General features: G+C 36.7%; 1 protein-coding gene across 6 annotated transcripts in view; it reads left to right on the top strand.

Moving 5' to 3' along the window:
* The window catches only part of pcdh11 (protocadherin 11), a 203,360-nt gene that overhangs the window by 33,863 nt on the left and 154,714 nt on the right, over positions 1–14,783 (top strand). For 5 of the 6 annotated variants that reach the window (XM_055034075.1, XM_055034078.1, XM_055034077.1 and 2 more), the window contains one exon: positions 12,776–13,360. In XM_055034075.1, coding sequence (XP_054890050.1) covers positions 12,821–13,360 — 540 coding nt within the window. In that variant the 5' untranslated portion in view covers positions 12,776–12,820. Of the gene's footprint in view, positions 1–5,035; positions 5,836–12,775; positions 13,361–14,783 lie in introns of those variants that run through there. The other variant, XM_055034076.1, reaches the window with a different exon arrangement.

Below are 14,783 nucleotides of genomic sequence, written 5' to 3'. Positions count from 1 at the left end.
GAATCATTATTTATTTATAGTCATTATATGGTTATTACCATGCACTCTTTCTACCTGTGCATTATAATGATCTAGCTTCCACTATTTATAACATGGAACAGATCTCTATCTCACAGATCACTTTTCAGTTTTCTTTTAAATAGATAATTCATTAGAAACTCTCGTTGTTCATTTAAGGAATGCAAATTATTTGAAAAAAGGGAAATGTCTTTGCTCTACAATCAGAAAAAACATAAGAAAAGAAAACAACTACAAAAACAGCCCTTTTGATGAGATTACTATGACATGCTGGTTTGTAAAGAAGCAATTAGCAGTTTAGCAATAACAACTGTCAAGGTCAAACATGATGTCACTCAACTGTAGAGAAAGCATGAATGTGTGCAGATAATGTTTGAATTTCTACTCAGAACAAGCAACAATACCTGTTTCTCATTTTCATCTGCATACATTATTTTATGACTGTGTGAGGACATGCAATGTGACAATAATAGTGGTTTGTAAACTTGCTGTAGTCTAATTGGTGCGTTTCAGCTAGATAACACTCAATGCTGGACCCTTCATTAGCCTCAAGAGTTGTTTACCTTCTAATGAAGTCTGTTATGCCGTTTTAGTGTGATTCAACCTTCTCTGAGTGGACATTATTGACAGAGGTCTTCTCAGCACTGGTATTTAATGTTGTCGTCAGCTCCACTGGTAGATTGGTACCAAAGAAAATAACATGTTCAATGTTTCATACAGAAAAACAACAAAAATGGTCAAACAGTCCTTTAAACAAGAGAGTACATGAATTCCTGTCATAGAAATAGTCTGTAGTTTTGATTTTACTTTACTGACAATTGCATGAGATGAACATTGTCTTCTAACTCCACTATAAAACAAACATAAAGGACCTGAAATGGAAGACATTTCAGCAATTTGCAAATCATACAAAACCAACTATGCATTTTGCATATTCAAGCCATGTAAAAAAATTTCAAATATAATTTTCAAAGTATGATTTCAGACAGGATGTCTTTTTGTGTATCTTTTATTTCAATACCATTTCATCTCTCTCCCAATAAGATGAAAGCAAATATTGAACTGTCCTCGCTATGTCCACTCCATCTTTCTCAAATCTTTTTCTTTCTCCAGAGATCCTTGAGAAACTGTGAGATAGAGAAGTAGAATGAGAAAAGAACACAGGCAAAGCAATGGCTTTAACTCAATGTGGTAAATCTCAATGCGTCTTGAAAGTTGCCATGGATACAAACCAGTCTTGTATGAATGGAAAAAAAAAATGTTTTGTCAGTATGTCTTCAACTTTTGAAAAATGTCTGCAGTATTTTTAAAGAACATAGCTTTGGACTTCTTCTGCAGTACTTTCAGAGTGACAAGCCTGGGTAACTTTGTTCTTTTTCAGTTGCTGGAAGCAATCCAATATTAACAATTTACGTTTAAATGTTAAAAAAAAAATATCCATGGAAACTCAAACAGTGATAAACAAAGATGAAAGTATAGCAGCTGCTGCACTGTGGCCTCTTTAAACAAGTTATGCAGTTTAAGCTGATAGGATAATACAAAATAAAAGACTGGCATTGAGCAGGACATGGTCAACAAAGAAGCTTGTCTTACTCAATGCCTCAGAATGTCAGTACAGAGCAACCTTGCTATGTAGTTCTGCAGCTTTATCCCTTTACCTTTCCTTTTCTGAGCTGTGCTTGACTGATAAGCCGTATTAGTTAGTCGTGAGGATTTTACCTTTATGCAGAGCAGGCCATCAATCCAGTTGGAGAGAAACAGAAAACACAATCAAAGGTACAATTGAAGACATTTTAAAATTGTACCCTCATATTGTAATTCCCCATTCAGTTTCTTATAGAGCAGAATTTTTTTTTTACCAGATTTTAAGAACCAGGTCATGAACTGGTGGTTCTTCAGTCAATGTTTCTTAATGTTTGTGAATTTTATAGTTTTTATTATGACTACAAAGCTTCTTTGTCTCTCTCAATAATGGAAAACAAGAAGTAAAGTGATGGTGTGCCTTGAATTTTCATAAAATAGGTGTGTTTCCTTGTATTGGTCTTCATATTTGAATAATGTAGTAAAATTTCTGTTATCTTGCTTTTTAATCTTGTATTCTGTTTTTGTGTGTAGAGCGATAGCAAAACCTGTTTTGAAACTGCAAAGCAAAAGTCGCCTTTAGGCTAGTGGACACCTTTATACAGCTGTTCATCAATGTGCACAGTTTTATGAAAACAAATTAAAACCTCAAACATAGTGGTCATCCATCTTCTCGGGATGCTAAATATTTTAATTACATTACCTTTTAGTAAACTCCTCAAACTCCTTTTAGTATGATCATTTATATTTTATTTTTTATTTTTTAAATTGTGTTATTCCATGGGTAGCTTGTGTCATGGTGTTAACCATGTCGCACATCAGTAAAAAGCTTTTCTTGAGTACTAGAATGAGTTATAATTAGGACATGTCAAACTTCTGACAACAAATAAAAACTGATTATTATTATTATCAGCTTTAGTACTCACAGGTTTACATGCATCAAATGCAAAAACGAGTAACTAACCTACAAATTACCTGAAACTAACTGCTCTAAAACAGCTATGAAAATCAACACGCAAAGGACAGTTTGGAGGGTATTAAACATGAGCTATTAGCATTACTAAAGACTTAATCAAGCATATGTGTTTGTCTTACACTGTGTGTGGTGCAAGGCCCAAATGCAGGCATGAGGCAGGTAGATTTATGGAGCAGTGGAATATTTATTAAAGAAAATAGTATATTCAAAACTGGCAGGAGACACAAAGGAAAATAACAAGGACACAAATCAGTGACACATTGATGATGGCAACAGGGGGCTCTGAACAAGACTGAGAGAACCCAGGGAGTTTATGCATACACAGGGAGGGAGTGATTACTGGTACAAGGATCAGGTGAGACTAATTAACTTAATGCGGAGCAGCTGGGGGTTGGGAGGACTCTGAGGCTGGTATGGCATAAAAACAGAACAATATCCAAACAAAACATAGCTAAAAAAAAAAAGAGCTAAATAAGAAGTAAATAGCCTAATAACCAATATAACCAAAGAAAGGATGTGCATGCCAACTTGTTAAAGCAGATTTATTATTTCATTTATATTTCATACCCTAAGCACATATTTTTGTTATATTTTTAAAGTACATGACCTCATGAAAGGTGTTCATAATATTACTGCCAAGGACGGCCCAGCATAGATATATGCTGTGATGAGAGGTATCCCCTGCATTACAAAACTGGCGCGTCTGCATGGTCGATGTTGCATCCTTTCTACTCTTTTTGCTCAGTTAGTATTAAGCAGTTGATCTTGTAGATGGAAATGGTAAAGATAATTTGGAATTAAATTATTCTAAATACACTTATTTACGTTTCTTGTTATCCAGATGTTTATTGGTCAGCAATTGTATTATTCCATTCCATTACCAAAATTAACAAATATTGTCATTATCTGTAAATCCAATACAAAACAGATCAGTTTTAACCAATTTATTGCAGAAATTAAAGAAAGTGCTTAATGTCTTAAAACTTTTTAATTCAATTAATATTTGGTATATTTTATGCATTTGTTCAACTTTAAGTCTTTTAGCTGTAAAGTTCACCTACATTTTAATCCAGGGAAAGGCCAATGTCTCTTAATTGCAAGCATGAACAGAGATGAGAGGTCTGCCAATGGCTGACCTCAATGTTACCAGTTGCCAGAGCTGGCATAAATGGGCAGCCATTTTAATGGGTAATGGACTCAGCTCAAAATGTTTTAAGACAGAGAGCAAGTGCAATGACTTGCCTTAAGTCAAAATAAAAGCAGTTTTGTTTCCCTAAAAATAAAACAAAAAAGAACAGAATATAGTATCCCTGATTTCATTTTTGACCAGTAGGTTGTTTATCGTCTTTAATTTTTATGGTTAATTAATATCTCACAAATGCAATGCTTGCATTTCTTCACTGCCACAGTGAAGGTTTAATTACGCTCTTGTGATTAAGGAATGCTGTATTTTTCTTTTTTTTTTATTCTTTCTTTCCTTGTTTCTTTTTTATCTCATGTTTTAGCACATTAAAAGATGCAAATTGCTTATTTAGATTAAAAACATTTTTATTTAAATGCTCCACTGCATTCTGAATCAGTTTCAGTTGGTATAATTAATTTCCAACTAGATTTAGTACATTTTTACAATCCCCACAACTATTGCAAAGGAAACAACAATATATAATTTCAGTTGCTTGCAAAAACTAAATATACAAATTTGAGTTAGGACAAGGTGTAGGGAGGAAATAAGAAATGCAACAACATTTAACTCTCTTCTGATACATAAATATTCACAAAAATAATGATTGAACGCTAATAAAGAAACTAATGTATGCTTATTTTGAGGTTTTTTTTGTGTTCTCTACTTTATTAATGGACTTTGGAAAGTTACAGACTTCAATGTGTACACACATTGAAGTCTGTATATATATGAGGGTGTGTGTGTCTGTTAAGACCAGGGTGAGAATAAATAACTTCTCTCTGTGGAATAATTTCAAATAACGTTTTAGCATGCTCATAACGTCCTTCTGTCCTTCATATATTTATACCTTCACAAAGATGTTTTACATATCAGAAGGATCCTGCCTATTTCAATAAAACATGATCAATCTTCTGAAGAGAATTAGAACTTCTTCATCCTATAAAGACGCCAAAGTTACAGTAGATTCCTACTGGAAATGAAAAGCAGACAAGGCTCGATGAGAAAGAGAACACTGCCCCCACTTAGCTTTCAGGCACTTCTAGACTACGGTGGCTACAGTGCTACAGCAAGCAACCCATGCATCTCTGGTCCATACACCTCCACGTCTACCAACTGTAGTGTACATCTCCGACGAAAGCATCTCTCCAGCGCAGTGCGGCTTTAAGAGCACCGGTGGCTCTTAAAGCCGCGGCTGGCTCCTCCTTCCGCCTATGATGTCAGTCGGAGGGAGAGCGAGAGCGAAAGAGAGGTGGGCAGCATTGAGGAGCTGAGTTCATACTATACTACTGAGACATCTACAGCTTAGCAGACAGATACGGTGAACCGCCTATCCCGGCTCCTGTAAGTGATGCTGCACTGAGGCACACTTTGATCCAACTCCACTGGGGGGGCGATGCGCTCTCTGCATCCCTCATTTAAGAGTTTTTCTTCTTCTTGTTTTTCTGTGTGCGGAGCTTTAAATCAGTCCAAACAAGTGACTGTTGAATAAATTAGCTTCAAGCTTTTTTAGTTGTTTATTAGAGGCATATTGTTTTATTTTTTTCTTTCTTTTCTTGATTCTCCTTTTTTTTCGCCCTCATGGATTGAAGTTGTAATGTTCGCACAAAGAGGCGTTTAGCACACGTGTGGGTGTTGTTTCAGCGTGAAAACCGCTGGTAGATTTTCCAAGTCAAATTAGGTTAGCCATACAAAGTTTATGTAAAGCAACCATGGATCGTTGCGTGTCTCCGGCTGTGGGATTGTGAGTCCAAGACATCCGAAGAGGAATTACAGCCTCCCTTTTTCAAACAAAACTAAACAAACAGAAAAAAAAAAAAAATCAAAAAGCGAAGTTGTTTTTTTTTTGTTTTTGTTTTTGTTTTTTAACGGAAGGATCACATTTTTAGCACAAGGATAAGTTTTTGTAGTGGATTTTTTTTCCTACTTCGCTCGTGCTTCACTCCCGAGTCAGATGAGGATCCCTTCTCTCCGTTTTCCCCACTTCAGATTAATTCATGGCACTTCTTTTTTGTGAGTCAGAGATGTCTCATCGCGGCGATACTCACGGTTAATTTTTCATCATCCCCCAGCACAGAAGGTGAGCTTTCCTTTTATTATTGTTCCTAGTCCTGAATGCTATGGTCACAAAATGTGCGTCTTCAAATGATCTGGCCGCTCGCACTGCTCTGTCTCCTGAGCGCAATTGGAAACGTCGGATGCTGTGGCTTATTTGGTCCGTATCAAATCAAATAGCTGTCCCAGTACAGCCACGGACCACAGTTTCTCTGCACAATTACTCGAATTTGAGAGAAAATGAAGTGACATTCTTTAGGGTGTTTATCTATGTATTTAATTTATTTATTTAGCGGTAGTGATTCAGTTTCGCAGAGGCTCCAAATATAAAACAGAAGGAAAATGGAGTTCACTGAGAATAAGTTGTCGCATTATGAAAGTGTAATGCGTAAATGTCAACGATTCCGGGCGTCATTTGGCCGTGCGTCGTGCTATAATGCCCACATAAGTCGGCCTCCTTTTCATGAGCATCCAACTGCAGGACTTTTCAGACCGGTTTCTCAACATCTTGGCCGCTAAACTCGATGCGTGGGTGCGCGGCAACAGTGCGCTCCTGCTCGAGCGGTTCACGTGTCGCAGACCTCAGGGGCGATCATCTTATTCTGTGCCTGTGCACGCTGGTTCTTCAGGGAGAAGAACCAGCGTGGATATATATATATATATATATATATTATATATATATATATATATATATATATATATATATATATATATATATATATATATATAGCCTATATGTAGCCTATATGTGAGTGATGTCTCTGTGGGTTTGTTTGCGAAACCCTTTGAATAACAACAGTAATGTAAAATGTGCTTTAAATATCCCCCCTGAATAATCAACAGTGCTTCAGTTAAAATTATCTTATTAAAGGTTAAAAGCAAAGAAACAAAAACAACAGAAATGAAACTATCACATATTGTGAAAATATATTCCCAATAATATGCTATATATTTGCTTAATTTAAGTTAATTTTGATTTATCCACTTGCAGGAGTATATTTGCCATGAAACTCAGATTACCGGTGGTCATATGCCTGTCTTGTATCTGAAATCTTATTTTCACCTTCCGCTGTAATCTTGCCTAATCCCAGTCTCTTCTTAATCCTAAAAAAACTAATTTAAATGATTACACAAAGTTTAGCCTTTTCTTGGTATTCCAATAAAAAAACATTACAGTTTTACTAGGATATACTTTAACAGCAAGGTCCTTCTCCATCACCCATATGTGTTAATACTTGGAATTCGTCCAGGCAACACCAGAAAACTAAATGACAGTAGATTTATAGTGTTTCTCTAAAGTGTAAACAAACAACAGTGTTTGTATGTAATTGCATTTCGGTTTTTTCGGAGATATCTTTTGTTTTCAAAAACATATTTTTTTGCATGATTTAATATATTTTTTATGCAATTTAAGTTCAAAAATAATGCCTTTAAAAGTCATACTCAAAAAGTAGTTAAAATGAAACCAAAATCATAGTTACAAATTCATTAAACTATGATATGGATGCATTGGCTTCGCACTTCAGGTCAATGTAAAGTGAAAAAAATTGTCTTGTTTTACTGCTAATGAAATTTTTATGAACTATTATTAATGTATTTAACAGTAGAACCCTTCAGGATCCTGTCCTGTTTGTGAATTATCACACTGACTGAAATCAAACTTGGGTTTCTTATGGTGTCAGTACTGTATTAAGATGTGCTCTTTTAAATTTTAATACCAATTTCTAAAAGCACAGGTACATCACAAATTGTAGTCTGAATTTTGCTATATAGTAGTCGTGTTGGTTAAAATTTTATTCCTTTGCTGTGTGGGGAAAATAGTTTTATTTTTGTGGACTGAAAAAGAACTGTCTGTGGTTGACAGAAACATGTTTTGTCAGCCATCTGTGATCCTTAAGGCTCTTAGGAGAGAAGAAAGAGCATGGAGAGACAGTGAAGTCATGCATTGACCATTGCCATTTCAGTATTAATAGATGCAACTGCAACAATTAATAAATAAAAGAATAAAAGAATAAAAAAATAAAAGAAACTCAAAACCTGACTCAATACACCATGAGTTTTAGTCTCAGGGCAACCACACTGAGAGTGTCCAATATGCCTATCTTCGGGGTGAAGGCAGGGAGTGACAGTAGGAGCATATCTCACCTCTCACTGCCACCCTGCGTGGACGCAAACACCAAGAAGACCTGCCCATCATACTGTCGTGTAAAGAGGATCTTGGTCTGGTCAGCCCCTTCTTCACTGTTTCTCCCAAGAGGGAAGTTTGAGTTTGCCTACTGGATTCAACCTGCTGTCTGGGGGCTCAAAATAGAATTTCAGGAGACTAGTGAAATGTAAGCAATGGAGACACTCTGACTGACACCTCGAATCTCCCCACTTCCTTTTTTCCCTGCAGCGTTATTCCTTCTCTCACCTGGCTTATGCCTCATGGACAGGTTTGTAAAGAATTGTGACAAGTGAAAAGAAGTGCAAATGTTGGGAATTCATGGCACCAAGAAGGAAACTTGAATTAAGTTAATGAAATGCGAGTAGCAAATAAGTTTCGACCATGATGCGCTCAAGAGCACAGTTTCACATTTCAGTGCAAACTTGGAAGCGGACTGAGCTCTCATGTTCCATGAAGTAGAAAAATTTACCTCTTTAAAATTACAATGAAGTGCAAAGGTGTCATTTTTGTCACTACATTCGTACTCCAGCATGTTCTGAGTGTGAAAATACGCACTACAACCTTTCATCCAGCAGCACATTATTATCACTTACAAGGAAGAGGAAATCTAGATCATCCTTTGATCTTTTTCTTCTTTTTTCTCTTGAGCGAATCACATCCCATTTAGGGATGTAATTTAAACTTCATTATACGTGGTGCGAGCTGAGCCCCGGACCATGTGGTGATCATCGCAGTGAAGCAATTGCTCCTCACTTTCCATAAAGGTCCGCACTTATGAGTAAAATGTGTCACTTGTACTAATAGTAAAAGTGACACACTAGTTACTAATAGGATATAATTCTGTCAGTATTTTTGACAGAACAACTCTGCCCAGGCCACATGTGTAGAATGAATGAAAAACAACGCAGATCACTGTCGGGCCATTCTTTTTTCTTTTTGTCCAACTGTACTGTAATGAGTCTCATGCGACTGCTTTTTGAGGCATGTGAAGTCTGTCTTTACATGTTTCATGAATCGCCTCACAATGGCTGCATATTTAAAATTGGCTTAGTTACTAATATTCTTTTTAAGTCAATCCCTCTTTGTCAGCTGGACGAGCTCTTCAGTGAGCTATGAACATTTTTGATTTGGCAATTTAGAAGACCCCTGTAGTGCTTTTTGAATGCTTTTCGTTTTGAGGTAGTCATTGGTTTGCGGATTTGACTCATGTAGGTAGATGGGAATTTCATAAGACAAAAAAAAAAGTTCCACAGTAATCACATGGAGACACTCTGTTTAGCTTCTACAGTCATAATTTGTATGCAGACCATCACAGAATGTAGGCAATTCGTTGGCGGAAATGCATGCCTGATTTCAAGAATATACAACAACATTATACCAATAGGAAAAGTCATATGTGATTAAAAAACACCCAGCAGGGTTAGACTTAAACACACAGTGTGAAATAGATGATGAAATTAGTTCTCACATATACAGAACTACAGACGTGCAGCCAGTATTAATATGAAGAGGAAATATGCTGTACCTGTGCACTGTTGGGTCCTCCATGGTGTAATAAAACAGGTACAGTTTCTTGCAGATTTTTAAATATTCATTGGAATATTTCAGATTTGAAGCCACATACTTCAGTGTATTTTGGGTGATTTTATGTGATAGACCGACATGTAAAGTCGAAGAAAAAAAAGCTCCATAAAAATATGTTTTTTAAAATGTTTTCACTCATAAAAATCAAAAAAGCGTAGCACGTGTTTTGGGTTATATTTCTTAGAAATAATTATTTTTGCCCATTCCTCTTTTTAAAATACCTCATTCTCAATCAAAATTTGATTTGATGGAGGCCCTCTGATAGCATACTTGCTAACATTTATCAAAATTAGATCTAGATTATAGCATGTGAACATGGTTTTAAAAAATCTATGTAGTAGATCTGGATATGTTTACGGTTGTAGTCATGCTGTAAGGTAATCCTTCTCTGCAGTCTGAGGAGCTTGACGCCTCTAACAAGTTCCCTTCAGTATTTCCCTGCAAACAATATCAGTCATCTTCACGTCCTGTGGAAAACGACACATGGAAGTAAAACATGTTTAGGGTGTTCTGCCATACAGTGTTTGGCTACAAGTCAGAAAGTTTGATTTCGGCCTCGTCTAAACAAAACACCGTTTATAGTAACCTTGTAGTGTCCCTTACGTGCATTGTGGCAAATTGCAGAAAAGCCTTTTGGCATTTTTTTAAACTATTTTTCAAAGACGAAATTTATGGAGAATATGTCTAATCTTTGTCCTCTAAATAGGACAAAGCTGGGCTAATTTCCTCCAATTCACCCCATCTGGGTTGTGAATTTCTGCAGATCCATCAGAGTTGCTATAAGCTTTCTGTCTGCTTCTTTGATTAATACTGATCTTACTCATGTCACTATTTACTTGATCGGCCATTCCAATCAACTGAATAGTCTGATCGGAGTTCAGACCTTTGTGATTACAGACTGAACTCTGTAAACTCTGGGTGTTGTGTACCCAAATAGCTCAACCCGACTGTAATGTTTTCCACAACTTTTATCCCTGATCTGTTGTGTTTCTTGGACCACACAATATCAGGAAATCATGTAATTACAATACCGTTGCAGAACATGACCGCATCAGAAACTGAACACATACTTTCCTGACCCATTTTTTCTTCTCATTCGTCACAGCGTCTTCACAACACTGTGCAAGCTTTATCATTATTTTCTAGGAAGAATAGAAAGCCACGCAAAATTGTCCACACTCCTGGCAGCTTTAGGAAAGTAATATGTTTGAGTTATATTCTTTCAACTAAGAAGTTTCCTTTTTATTGGAAATGAGAAAAAACTACTAAGATACTAAGACAACATTCAGGAGTTATTATTTTAAATAAAATGGCATAATTTCACAGGTATTTTTGATCATTCATTATTGATGATCAGGTTCAAGTGGAATACATTTTACCAACATCCTAATCAAAAGCTTCCTTTACACTTTCTCTATCAGATTCAAGTCAGATATCTAGCTGACAGAGTTTTCTAGAAACAGATTGAATTCCAACGGCTAGATAGGAAACCTAACCTTAATGTTGTTTTAAACCCAAGTCTGCTAGGTTTATGAATAATTTTGAGATTAACTCTCCATCCAGTGTGGACACCAAACGCAGTGAAAATCAGGCCCAGTGTTCGTTTGCATGCACAATTTACATACATGATACATAAAATGCAATATTCAGCCAAACACTATATTAAACCAGTCCCTTGGAATTGCAATATTGCACACATCGATTGAGTGATTACCGCAGTGATTTCATATATTGTGCAGCTCCATTCCTTTTTATATTTCTTTATAGTTTTCTTCTAATATTCTCTACACATTTCTGAAAACTTCACAGACCAGCTGTTTGTTTACTAAAATTAAATTATGCACAGGTGGACTTGAGAGTAATTTGTTAATATAGTCGCTTTTTCCAACTGTTTGTTGGACTGACTTTTAGTTAGGAATACAAATGTAAAATCCCCATGAAATGCTCTAACCGTTGTGGCTGTTGCATGACAACATGTGAGAATGTCCAATTGTTGTCCTTTCTTGTGCAAGCTCTGTATAAATCTGTTCTCTTTTTACATACAGCACATAGGTCCTTGATACTTTTCAGATCAGCTGCCAAAGGTTTATGGAAACTTGTGGTGCAAATCTGAATCGACCTGTGTTACTGTGATGGAAATTCTAGAATAAATTTGTTAAACATGCTTGATAATGGGTTCAATGAATGGATAAGTCATAATGTCAGCTAGCAAACCACACAAAGTAACTCCCCAGTAACCTACTAATTGGGTGGGAGAAAGTGGTCAATATTTTATTCTAGCATGCAGTGGTAAGTGAGGCTTTGCGGAGCACGACTCCTTTGTCACATTCCAATGACCTAGTTGGGATTTGGCAACTTGGGTTCTTGCCCCTTGGCATCCATTTACACATATCAAACAGTGAAGATTTTTGTGAAACACAACAAGGGTTTGTCATTTCATACAAACAGTCAGCGGGGGATTGTTTAGATTTAACGTCAGGGAAAAAGTATGTTCTGAAGTTGATTGATGGTGGCTTTAACAAAGAGTTCCACTCTGTCGTCTCCTTCCGCTGTCGTTAGTCGTCTAAACAGAACTCTTATCATCCCGTGCTCGCTTACACACATGGGGGCACATGAAATATGTGAGTGCTCCATTGTTTACATTCAGAGCAAATGAGGTTTTCCATTAATAGCTTCTGTCAGGCTGTACAAGTGCAAGTGTTCATGTGTGTTCTTGCATGAAAGCACTGACGCTTAAGGCTTAGTTCTGCTTCCTCCAAATTAGCTGGGATCTGGTTGTGAGGTTGCACTTCATGAGGATACTGCCGCACCATTTTCACTCATTCAGATCTCATCTTTTTTTGCAGATTACTTTTATCAAGCAGGGTGATGCATTAATGCAGGCATAAAGCGACCACAGACTCAACAAGTTTCATACTTTTGTATTAATCATTTATTGTAATGATGCAATGGATTTATGGCATCCATGAACTGCTGACCTTTACGTGTGTCCTTGCTCAGCGGAAGTCATCAAAGGTTAATTGTGTAAAACTGCCATTAATTTGCTCTCAAAGACGTGGGAAGGATGTTGGCTTATAACTAGTCAGAATAAAGAGGTCAAGATGAAGCCTCTCCATATGGGAAAATATCACTAATTACAGCTGAACAAGAACACTGTTTAATTTTCTTTCCTTCCTTTTTTCTCTTCCTTTTCCCCTTTCTTGTGTGTCTTCAGAAAGAGTCGCAGCTGTAGAAGTGAAGCTCACACCTAATTTCGAGCATGAACTTGGCAAGTCAGGTGCATGTTCTGGTGGCCTTGCTCACCTGTTTGGTCTTATTATGCAAGGCCCAGGAGAGGGACTATATCGTGAAGGAGGAGCAGCAGGAGAACGTTCGCATTGGGAATCTGCGCAAGGACCTCGACCTTAACCTGGACCCCAACATCAGGCTGTCCTCTCCGCTGCAGTTCAAGCCTGTGTATAAGACGGGTGACGTGCCTTTGGTGAGGGTCGAGGCCAACACAGGGGAGATTTTCACCACCAATCACAGGATTGACCGGGAGAAGCTGTGCTCGGGGATCTTCACGGAGAAACGCTGCTACTATGAGATCGAGGTGGCAGTGCTGCCTGATGAGATCTTTCGATTGGTTAAGATCCGGTTCCTGATTGAGGATGTGAATGACAATGCACCCCTCTTCCAGTCCACTGTAATAAACATCTCCATCCCTGAAAACACAGCCATCAACACCCGATACCCAGTGCCATCAGCATTTGACCCTGATGTGGGGATTAATGGAATCCAACACTATGAGCTGGTCAAGGTGAGGATTTATTCTTATTTTAACTCACATAAGTCGGATGTAAAAAAAATAAATGAATAAAAAGTTTATCTGGTTTATACCAGAACTAAGTAGAACTTTTTTTTTAAATGAAAGAAACTGAAATGTGGAAGCGGTAATTAGGGAAGTTTAATTAGAGGAGTGTAAAAACTGAATATAAACATGTTTCTGGAGGTCAAAATATTATTTATGATGGTTAGCTGTGCTGTTATTAATTACAAGCGCTGGTCAGTCAAGACTTTTTCAGTATGTCTCACCATATGCCTGTTTAGTTCCAACTCAAATTACTGAATCCATCGCACACACCTTCTTGAGGACATTTTTAGCAATTTGTGAAGAGTAGCTTGATCTTTGCTCACTTCACGTTCCTGCATAAATATTCCTAAATTTAAATCACTTATCTCAGTCATTCATTTGTCCTTTCAAACATTTTCTTTACTCACCTAATCCTGTTTAGGGTCGCAGTGGGTTCTGGAGAATATCCCAGCGAACAACATGCTGCAGGCAGCTTGGACAGATCTCTAGTTCGTCACAGGGCCAAAACAGAGACACTGAACCATGGATTCAGTCGGTCACACCTAAAGGCAATTTATAGTCACCAGTTAACCTAACACGTATGTTTTTGGACTGTGAGAGAAAACTGAAAACCCACCTGGAGAAAATTCACATATGGAGAGGAAAAAACATGCAAAGTGCACACAGAATAGTCCAAGCCAAGATTTAAACCAATGACTTTCTAGTCGTCGCACAAAAAAGCAAATACATTGACCACCTTGAAGTCCATTATGTTCATTATTGGAGTGTTATTGATACAGTTGCTTAGCTTTTTTTCCTCTAGAATATCTAAGATAAATTTAATTTTTCCAGTATTAACTAGTCTTATTCCAATACAAACAAACCAAAATTACCATAAATACCATCTTGTGTTTCACAGATTCCAGAGCTTCTTTAGCTAAACCAGCAGAGTTTATGGAAACTGTTGGAAACAGAAAAACACATTTAAAATGTTCTCAACAACAATGCAGTTTTGCAAACCACAGAAAATAATTTCTAAAGAAATTGCTGCATTTTTCTATCTGTTCTCTATAAGTGGGGGTAACTTTAAAATAAATCTTGTTTCTTAAATAGAGGTTTCTTTAATAACTTAGTGACACTTGATTAAGATTCTATTTGATTGGCTCTTCAATTTAATTTATATATGGAATTGTCTAACTCATGTTACTAACACTTATAGAGTATAACTTATTTTTAATACAAAAGTTATACATCAGTTTTGATACTTTGTTCAAATTGGTTCTTGTGTAAGTCCTGGAGTAAATAAAGTGGTTATAAAAATAAAATATTATTGTGGGAAAATGAACTGAAGATGAACTGTCATATAATGTTACTTTGAATTCTATTTTAC

Source organism: Poeciliopsis prolifica, unplaced genomic scaffold (genome assembly GCF_027474105.1).
Source record: "Poeciliopsis prolifica strain line A6 unplaced genomic scaffold, Auburn_PproV2 SCAFFOLD009, whole genome shotgun sequence".
Taxonomy (NCBI): domain Eukaryota; kingdom Metazoa; phylum Chordata; class Actinopteri; order Cyprinodontiformes; family Poeciliidae; genus Poeciliopsis; species Poeciliopsis prolifica.
This window is presented reverse-complemented; position numbering and strand designations above follow the sequence as displayed.